Here is an 11,304-nt window from a genome sequence, read left to right as displayed (position 1 = left end):
GCGACTAACGGGATCGGGTGGTCAGACTCGCTGACTTGGTTGACACATGTCATCGGTTCCAAAATTGCGCAGATCGATGCTCATGCTGTTGATCACTGGATTGTCTGGTCCAGACTCGATTATTTACAGACCGCCACCATATACATGTAGCTGGAATATTGCTGAGTGCAGCGTAAAACTAAACTCACTCACTCACTCTAATTTTATCCCGACCATGTTCATGTGCACATCCTGGGAAAGAAATGTTTGCAAGATATTGGCGAAATTCAAAACACGCTGTGAATGGAATATTAATTTTCTTAATACATAAAATCACGCAACTTGGGTTCCAAAACAGACTCTCCTTTATTTTCTAATCATGTATTTCTGGATCGATAGAACTACTCCATTCTGTCAACTGTTTCGATTGTGACGTCATAGCTGTGACGTCATAACATACACGTTCACGAGGTTGTGTATTCAGAAGGACAAGTAGGCCCCCTGCTGTCTGCAGTCAACCTCCCACAGACAAGTTCTTCCCATTGTGGCGGCAGGTGAGGTAAGGATTGTTCTAGTGTGGCCATTGTTACAGAATTAAAATGTTTCATTCAATGAAATACACAATGCCACTTTAGAAAGTGGTCAAATGTAACATATGTTATATTTGGGATTACACTTTCCCAGTTAAGTACACATTCTAGTACTTTTGGGGGTTTAGTCCCATCCGGGATTCGATCCCACATACATAGGTGGGTTCGAATCCCAGAGGGACTCAACCCCTAAAAAGTACTAGAATCTGTGGCCTACCTTTAGAATACAGCACCACAAACTTTAAAAATACGTCATAATACCCTTTTACGTAATGTAATGTGATTTTATTCGAAAGCACGATCTCGAAACAATGCCCTATGACGCCTGCATGGCAACACGGTTGTCTGGCTCAGCGAGTGCATATAAGCTCCGCTCACTGGTGTTTCATCTCTACAACCTATGTCATTGCATAAGCCCAACGATGATGAGAGTTTCCAGTAGTTGTATACCGGCGGATGCGCAATATTTTGCAAGCACCAGTTTGAAATATTTTTCTTTTTTCACTAATACGCTCATATTTATTTGTATTACGGGCTGCTGAGGTGTTATGTGTTGTGTATTTTGTATTTTGTAATTTTAAAAATTTACATATATATTTTTGTTATTCAGTAATGTGCACCATTACATAGAAAAGTGTTTTATTAGTATTTTATTTTTCGAAGCGGTAATAATGCATTACACTAGACACGTCAGTCGTGTTTGTGCCGGTTCTGTCAATGCATTCTATTTATTAGGATTAATTCAAGGGGCTAGGGCTAGGGCTAGGGCTAGGGGTTAGGGTTTAGGGTTTAGGGTTAGGGTTGGGGTTGGGGACCTAATGCAATATAGTAGGTACATGTCCGGTGGTTCGGTCAATGCATTCTATTTATTAGGATTATTTCAAGGGGTTAGGGTTAGGGCAGAGGGTTTAGAGTTTAGGGTTAGGGTTAGGGTTAGGGACCTAATCCAATATAGTAGGTACATGTCCGTGAGTACCATTTGTTGTTTTTCCCTTTTGCATTTTAATACTTTTTTTCACACAAAAACGGGAAACCAAAAACGTCGAAAGTACATTATGAAATGGGTTAATGTAGAAATTTTGGGCTAATGGAAATTGGCCTGGAATTTGCACTGAAGCCTCTTTCATACGCAACATTTGTTCAGTAATGATTCGAAGGCTAACTCACCCTCGTGCCGTCACTACACATGCTCACGTCTCCCTCGTTCCTTAGTGCGATCCACATTATCCTTACAGTGTTCCCTACATCACTTTTCTGTCACAAAATCACCGATTTATATAAAAGCGCGTCATTCATGCATACACCGTGAAATCTACGTCTGACGCCTGACGTCAACAACCCTTTTCAGTTTGAGGCATATCGGCTCATTCCACGCCACACGTTAATTTGTAGATTACGGAATGGGACGAGTGTGCCAAAGGGCATCGGATCCATTCGGCAATTGTCCGTAGAATAAAATCACATGACACCAAGTCTACCCGTAGCATTCGTAATTGTCCGTGACCTATTCGACTCTTTCCGTTCATTTCCGTGACGTCACAGGAATGACTCGATAAATTTGCACATTGTGCAACAGTGTGGACGTAGCTCAGTCGGTTAGCTGTCGAGCTAACAATCCGAAGGTCGCGGGTTCGCGTCCGACGGGTTCTCACAAACTGGTTGCTTGTCTTAATGACACGTGACCTACGACAGAGATCGTCCTCACGAGAAGTTGTGGTTTATATATATTCTAAAGGTGTACTTACTGTACTTAACTGGGAAAGTGTAATCCCAAATATACATATGTTATGTTTCATTCAATAATAGGATATTCCGATAAATGAAAAAACATCATAATTTATACATTAACCTACTAGATCTACGTATTCCATGAAACAAAGTGACGTCACATTTTTGAGTGGGCTTCAGTAAGCTGGGCCCCGTCTCGCAGAGGGAGCCGAGAACCTGGCTTCGGGAAATATAAGCTGGTTCCCGGCTCCCTTTAAAATATGCGCGCGCCAACTTGCGAGACGGGGCTCAGCTTACGGGGAAGAAGACCTTCCCAGTTCCCCTACCCAGAGCTCAATGCGTGACGTGATGCTGTCATCACCGCGCGGACGTGTGAAACCTTTCCGTCACCAGTGAAATATTTGATATTTTCATTTCGTTGAATCGATGAATTGAATGATCAATGCGTTCACAAACTGAAATCGTATAACCACGAATTTCGGTGCACTGTCCTTTCATCCACGAATCAAGTCACCCAATGGTGCATAAAATTCTGCTGAAGTTGGGCTCAGAAACGGAGAAATATGCATTGGATGAAGCACACGTACAATACAAGCACAGTGTATGAATTAATTGCCGAAAGTGTCTCGCCAGGAGGGCTGGTTAAGTAAAAATGTTGCTAGCCCACATCATATTTCACTGGCCCAGCAAAATATCAATATCAAATACCTTAATAATGGGTAGGTAGGTAGATAAGGTTTTAGGGCGACCTTGGGCCTTTTAATAATGGGGAACATTCCTGGAGTTACGCCCTCTTGTGCATTATCTAAAGAACAAATTATCTGAGATTTTCAGCAAGCCAATCGGGATAGCTTTAATAATATATTACTGGCAGGATTCACAATCAGCTAGCATTTGGCTAGCGAGCCAGTAGCTATTTCGAACGCTGTACAGCATTAAGGAGAGTATTCTTTGATGGGTTAATGCAGTGACGCAATATCGCGAATATCGCGTGGTGGTGTATATTTATGCAGGTTAGTCATTGAGAGCCGCAGCCGCCTCCGTGGTGTAGTGGTTAGAGCGTCCGTCCGGAGAGCGGAAAGTCGCAGGTTCGATCCCCGACCGTGTCATACCAAAAGACGTTAAAATATGGTACTTGTTGGTCCCTGCCTGGCGCTTGGCATTAATGGGTACAACAAGGACTGGTCAGCTCGGAGTCAGTATAATGTGTCTGAGTGGGGTATTCATGCTTCACTACTGCATGGTATCTCAGTGGGCTAGCACTATAAAACCAGGTTCAGTCTGGTCTAGTACAAGCAGCCGCCATACACATACACATACACACGCATGCACGTCGTCATATGAGCGAAATATTCTCAAGCACGACGTAAAACCCTATTTCACCTCACCCAACCCATTGAGAGCCGCGGTGATTGATCACTGACCTCGAGTCAAAGTACTAAAGTAATGTCGGAAATGCTAGAAAAATGCTTTTTGGCTTTTTTTCAGAGGTATTACAGTTATTTAAATAACAAATATCACTTCAAGAAACATCTACCTAATGTAGACCGAGGGGGTAAATTTTGAGACATACTCTAAAATGTGTTTTTACTGATGAAAATACCAAAAACCTAGAAAAATAAGGGGTAGTGGGACGTTATTTGATACAAACATTAACTGCCTGTGTTACGTCATCAGCATCCACGGTATCGACAGGTGAAACTGACACCTGAGCACACGCTCGGGCGAGGGGTCATCTCAATAGATGTTTTCTGCAAAATGTTGAATATGTGTACATATAGTATACGTATCGGTTATGTAAGGGATCATTTGTGTATGTGTGTTTGTTTTGAAATAAACATACGAATTACTGTACATTGGAAAGAATCCTATCACTTGTGTTATCTTATCGATTGAATGTAGAAATGTGCAACGTTTTAATATATGTTTTGCATGTCAACAGTATATTTCATTGAAAAAATATGGATGTAATTCGGTCAGTTTAATCTAGTTGTGAACAATGGCCAAAAATTTAACGAAGTCACTGGTGTAGCTTCTTTAGAATATATATATTTTTCTTCTCATAAAGTTTGTAGACCGCCCGTCTAAGCACTCCCTTGTCAAAGTTGTCAAGGATGGTTTTACGTCCCGGTTTTGCTTTTGAGACGGTCCCTGTCTTGTATGATTTGTTTACAATATTGTAAACTTGTTGGTAAGACATACCAACAGCTCTACAAGATCTGTAATAAACCCTTTCTAAACTAATTAAAGGTTTACCTCTGTCTTTTCAAGCAGAAAAATCGTATGGCTATAGCGGACGCTTGTGAAGTGCATGCATGACCATTTATCAAACTTAGAATACAATATTTCTTTGGGTTGTGAGGCACGAACATTCACATTTATTCTGGATCTACATCACCTGTATTAAAATAAATGCCAGGTTTTCTGTTGTTGAACTCAGAAAAAATCTGAAGTTGCTGTTTAGGGAGGATATTCTCCTGAATGAACAAATTCAGAATCTTAAATCCTGAAATAAAAATAAAGATCCCCTTGTTTGCATCCAAAAAAGAATAACCTTCCTCGTACCGAACATTCTGGATCTACGTGACAAAGCATTGGTGAGTTTAAATATCTTTTGACATTGATCTAAAATTTATAGATCCCCTGGCCAGCTTGGCCTATCAGTGAAAAATCTTTACATAGAACTGACTTGAAAGCTGGGGCAAGGACTGTTGGGAAAGCATGCAGTGTGCACAATTAGTGGAGGTTAGACTGAGAGTTACTAGGCTTACTATGCAGAGCTATGGCATGAGAATAAAATGAAGTATAAAACATAACTAAGATTTCATCATTCTACCATATAAAACATACCTAATATTCTTACAGATGTTCGAATAAGTAATTAAATGGAAACAATGCCATCTACCTTAATACTTAATATAATCTTCCAAACTTGAATTAAAACTATGTACATATATATATATTTGAGTCTGCCACATATAGGCGAGTTGATATATTGACAACATATTACATTTATCACCTTTATAAAGATATTAAGGCTAAAAAGCATTTTTCTAGCATTTCCGACAGTACTTTAGCCAGTAACCACTGTGTCGAATGAAGGGACTGATCGACATTAACCGTAGTTTTTGTGAAAGATACCCGTGAAGATCCGGGTTAGAATTGATCTTCAGCAATCCATGCTCGTCTTAAGCCGCGACTAACGGGATCGGGTCGTCAGGCTCGCTCATTTGGTTGACACATGTCATCGTATTCCAAATGTGTACTGTAGGCCGATCGTGACCATTCACAGTCCATTTAGTACATTCAAGATATATGTTTTTAGATAGATATGTTTTAACTTTTATGATCTGTTTTTGGACGAATCTAATCAATCACATAGGATAGAATGGTTATCTTACGTTCTGAAAATACCCTAAAACGTATCCATTTGTCCAGCGTATCCATTTGTGTAGTTTTCCTTCCCTTACATTTGTTTTATGTGCTTCGACGCTGTAGTGAGTATTAAGTAAGTGAGTTTAGTTTTACGCCGTTTTTATCAATATTCCAGCAATATCACGGCGGGGGACACCAGATTTGACGCTCTAATTATAATAAAGAACGTTGGTAGTGCAGTCACTTTGATGTCTGAACATATATTACCACTGTCGCAGTTGTAGTAGTACGTCTAGCTAATTATACAACACATTATGTAAGCTTCACCGTAAGGCTTGCAGCGTGACCGCGTTAGTTTACAAGCTAGGGAAGTCACGTCACGTGACATACAAATTAGCCTGTGGCCGTGACATTCTGCCGAGTCATGACACGAGGGTGCGCTATCCTCAGACTAGGCTATGAAATGCATGTCCGGGGACAAGTTATACAATTCCGACTGGCCCATCTCGAGCATATTTATCGTTCACCTCAATATTACTTTCCTCGACCACGTTTGTTTTGACAAAATATAGTCTTCTTACACACATGCCAGGCCCACCAGGGGGTGTTAATTGATTTTGTACATGACATGCAGGGGGGGCACAAACTTTGTACATAAATTTTAGGGGTTGGGGGGTGGGTTCCATTCACATTGTACATGCTACTCCATAAAAATCATCATCAACCCCCGTACCCATTAATTATGAACGGTCCCTTATACGGCCTTGATATTATATCAATCACATTGTACGTTAAGAAAATACACTTATTAAGCGCAAAGAACACATAACAGGTGTAACCAGTCAACCAGATGAATTGTGAATCATTTTACACATCATCAAACAGGGGCGGTCTGTGACGTCTTAGTTAACATCATGCTGCCTAAACCTCGTCATAAAAATATAGAAATACGATTTATAAATTAAAATTCATTTATAAATACCATTTCTTATGAAACCAGGAATTAGAATTTCGTGTAACCATAGTTGTTTGTAGTGTCTCGTGTCACTTTCACACGAGAAATTTCGGATCAGCTGAAAAGTAGGTCATCGTCTGAATTGGTTCATGAGACCCATGTTTCGTTTTGGAAATTATACTTAACTATCAAAATTTAAATCGAGCATAAAACATCCTATAACTCAGCTCCAATGTACCTTTCTTACGGTATTAGAAAATTTAACATACTACATACGCAAATACGCCATATTAAGTTATCTGTTCAGAGTTGGGCTAATCACTGATCCATCCTGCGCATGTGGTAACCCATGCGAAAATACTCATCATTATTTCTGAGAGTTTTCATTATACAATCAATATATAGACAGATCATGTTTAAAGTTATTCAAGATAGCTAGTAATTCTGCGATTCCACTATCTGTTCTTTTAGACGGCATTGCAAGTCCGAAAATCATACAAATGAAATTTATGTTAAAAATGTACATCAGTATATAAGCAAGTCTAAACGATTCCAGAAGTATTCTTTCTATGCATCTTTTGGATTGTAATATTTCCCCCCAAACTGTCAATCTTCCTTTGTGTCTGTGTCCTATGATTGCTTGTGTAGAAATTTGTTATTGTAAATATATTTGGAGAGGGGTTTTATAAGTAGTAAGGACTTGTCTCGGATCCTTTCACTTTGTGAATAAAATTATTTATGTTTAAACTAAAATACGTCTTCTTTCGAACTCGAGGGTTTGCCTGCCGACCTCCGATTGTTAACGTGGGTTTTTCCATTAAATCACAGTATGACTAAAAGTAATTCCGCCGTTCAGAGGGGGGTTGTAACTGAGAAATCTATCCATACGGTCAAAGGCAGTGCATAAAGTATGTGTTAAAGACGTATTAATCTAATACAGACGTCTCCGTGGCGTTTTATCTCCATACAACAATGGGTCACACCTGACCTACGTTGGACTTGTTGACCATATATATCGGTGGCGTCCGACAGTGAGAGAGGCGATAGCGAGGCGAGGACAGTTGAACTCTTTGACCTCGTGAGCTGACCAGTGCAGAGTGTGAGTCAGCTCGTAGCGGACGACTGTCGGGTTGCCTGTTCCGTTGGACGGGTTGTCATGTGACATGATATTTCCCTTGTAAATAAATCGAAAGATTTCAAGACGATCATCACGTCCAGTGCGGTCTAAAGATATTTTCACATGCATTTTATATATCCTAAAATCCGATATAATTAAACACATTTTCCTGGAGCTAAAATCACAACAAAATAGTCCACATTGGTTATCAAGTTGTGTATTCATACACCACGATTTCTGTCGTGTGGTTATACATATTCATTTTGAAAGAGCGTGAGTGAGTATGGCTGTGCGCCGTTTTAGCAATATTCCAGCAATATGACGACTAAGAACATCAGAAATGGGCTTCACACATGATTGTATCAGTGTGGAGAATCGAACCCGGGTCTTCGGCGTGACAAGCAAACGCTTTAACACCTAGGCTACCACACCGCCGCACGAGTTCAACAGCTGGATCGGCCAGGTATGTAACATCTTACCTCTGCCCTCAAGACGTCGAATTCTGACAGGAGTCAGTCAGCGCGAAAAAGAAGTTAGTTAAATTGAACAAACTAACGTCTTATCAAGATAACCCTTTGATCTGTCTCTTTCGTTGTACACAGTAAATTGCTACGCTACAATATCAAGAGCATGTTTCTGTCCGGTACAGCTCTAGGTATTGGGGACTGTGGGTAATACTTGATCCTTGAGTTGTTGTGCGTTGTTGCATGGTGAGTTAATGAGTGAGTATGGTTTTACGCCGCCTTTTACAAAATTCCAACAATATCGCGGTGGGATACACCAGAAATGATTTCACACAGTGTACCCACGGTGGGAATAGTACCCGGTAATACACTTGACGAGTGAACGCTTTAACCACTAGGCTACCACACCGCCTGGGTGTTCATTTGGTGTCATGATTAGGGCTAGTGTGAGGAAAAATGGTGTTAGAGTCGCGTTCAAGGGACCCGTGAAGATCCGGGTTATAACTGGTCGGCAGCAACCCATGCTTGTCATAAGAGGCGACTAACGGGATCGGGTGGTCAAGTTATTTGACTTGGTTGAAACATGTCATCGCATCCTGCATTGCGTTGATCGATTCTCATGCTGTTGATCACTGCACTGTGAGAAATGACGCTATTACCTATATTCCACAGTTTAAAAAAAATTGTTCATGTCCAAAACGTGTTGAGCAAATTTGAGAACCTGGCATCTGTTACATATGTAATAACATGCACAGAAAAACCGTACTAAACTTCTGTTCCTTTTGGGATGTATAAAAGCCTCAAATACCTATTTCACACTGCAACTCATTTTTAAGAGTATAAGTATAAGAGTATAAGAGTGGTGAACACGACCATTAACAATTCAGTATGACAGATGTCCTAAGAAATGTTATAATATACTGAATGTATATGATAGAAAAGGGAAAAGAAATCGGGTAACTAATGTAGAGTAAATTCTAATGAAAACGCCAAACCAGAAAAGTATTTTATTATGTCAATGACTCAAAGAATGAAAGACATCTATCAACAAACATGGCTTGAATCTATCTAGCTTTATCCCGTTTTCGCTGCTCACCGCACGAGTTGTTTGTTGAAACAATATTAATATTCCTCGTAATCATAGAATTCGTAACCTTTGTAATGTTGGTGTTCGGTAAAAGAGTCCTTTGTAAAAATGTACCGATACTTTGTAAAAATGTACCGATAAAAAAGTCCTAAATTTGCCTAGGTAAAAAAGTCTTCCGGAAAAAAGTCCCCTTTTCATTTTCTAACAAGAAATATATAGAATAAGTGTTTTTTAGGGTTTTTTTTATCATTGTCACACATACAACATATGGCATAATGACGTATTGAAATGTTGGTATAAAAATCATACGAAATGACTACCGTTAACATTATCATTTATGACCACCCGATAATGTTAGTACCCTCTTACGACAATCATGGGTTGCTGAAGACCAATTCCAACCCTGATATTTACGCATCCAACATGTTTGTAACCTTTGAGATAGGTTAAGGAATATCTGTCAAAGTCATGGTGTAGAAGTCAGTAACATTTTTAGAGGTATATGGAAGTTGGGGTGATGAACAATGGGGCATCTTCTATGGATATACAACTTCTATATAGCTAGTGTTAGCAGATACACAGAAACGTCGCTTACAGTATAGTAAACATACCATAGAACTTTCCCGTTGTTCAAAGAAGTCCGTGTTTGATTGGAGGCAAGTCCCAATGCTTAAATCAAATAAGGGTGGACAGCATTGCTCAGCTAATTACAATGTATTGTACTCATTGAGTCTGTCTTATGGGAGGTCGGTCTTTTGGGAGTGAACCATTTGATGATAGACAAATATCCCAATGTATGTCGTCAGTTACACTGACTGACTGAGTTTTGTTTTACGCCGCTTTTAGCAATAATCCAGCAACATCACGGCGGGGGACACCAGAAATGGGCTTCACACATTGTACCTATGTGGGGATTTGAACCCGGGTCTTCGGCGTGACGAGCCAACGCTTTAACCACTAGGCTACCCCACCGCCCCCGTCAGTTACATCTGGTCTCAGCATTAGCTGTGTCTGACAGAGGGAACAATGATTAACACAACTGCCTATCGTCAAGTTGTATGTTATCACAATCAGCTATACTTCAATACAGTCATATACGTTACTGTAGACACTGGCAGACGTTGTAGATGCACTAGAAACTGGTGGAAAACCTTGTCATGTATTCAAGAAACAGTTCCCGATGACCTGACCTGGCCTGTCTTGTCTGTCACAAACACCCAGAAATGTAATCTTTGTGTCGCTGATGAAACAACGCAGCGGAACCGTCATGAATGGAGTCACCGCAATAGTCTCGGTTAGAAGTGCAATCGTATTTTCTAAAATGATCAAAAGCTCGTCGATCTGTGCCTACAGCCTCTCCCATCACGACAGGTTTCTGTACCAGATATAGTGCACATCTAAAATCATCATGCAACGTGACTGTAATTTGCCTAAAAGGCCAAGCATGGTTGGTTGGACATGGTTACGTAACGATAAGGCAATGAAAAAATGACACGAATTTGTGTCACGTGACTTTAGATATAATCTCTAATGTTCAGCTGTTACCATAAGCGACAAGATATTTGTCACAATCATAGATTTATACCAGACTGCACGTTTACAACTTCTCAGGAATCACTATAAGACAGTGTTAAGACGGGTGTTCGAGGAAAGACGAAGTCATCTTGACCTAGCGGTGGGACACGCAACAAACTCATTCAGTGGCAAGCCGATTGTGAACTTGAAAGCAAGGACAATTTGTACAACACATAAGGGGGGATTGCACGGAACAACATGTTTGTAACTGGTACGTCAAATTAGGAAATACCGTCAAGACGTCAACATCACCTTTTGAAATGTCCACCCAGGTCCCGAATGCCCACACCCCGACCACCCGAAGGACGCATTCCGAAATGCTGAGTAAGTATAATTACAGACATTTGACACCAACCCAAACTTGAGATGGTTTGAGTGACTGAGTTTAGTTTTACGCCGCACTGAGCATTCTTCCAGCTATATGGCGGTGGTCT

The 11,304-nt window shown here is 40.3% G+C and overlaps 1 protein-coding gene across 2 annotated transcripts in view; it reads left to right on the top strand.

Moving 5' to 3' along the window:
- The first annotated feature begins 399 nt into the window (after positions 1 to 399).
- Positions 400 to 11,304, top strand: part of LOC124282892 — a 36,623-nt gene continuing 25,718 nt past the window's right edge. The window contains exon 1 of one of the 2 annotated variants that reach the window (XM_046718931.1): positions 400 to 538. Coding sequence is in view for 1 of the 2 variants with exons in the window: in XM_046718925.1 (XP_046574881.1) it covers positions 11,131 to 11,194 (64 nt within the window). In the remaining variant the exon portion in view is untranslated. Of the gene's footprint in view, positions 539 to 10,810; positions 11,195 to 11,304 lie in introns of those variants that run through there. The other variant, XM_046718925.1, reaches the window with a different exon arrangement.

This window comes from Haliotis rubra, unplaced genomic scaffold (genome assembly GCF_003918875.1).
Source record: "Haliotis rubra isolate DU_JTF1 unplaced genomic scaffold, ASM391887v1 Scf306, whole genome shotgun sequence".
Classification (NCBI taxonomy): domain Eukaryota; kingdom Metazoa; phylum Mollusca; class Gastropoda; order Lepetellida; family Haliotidae; genus Haliotis; species Haliotis rubra.
This window is presented reverse-complemented; position numbering and strand designations above follow the sequence as displayed.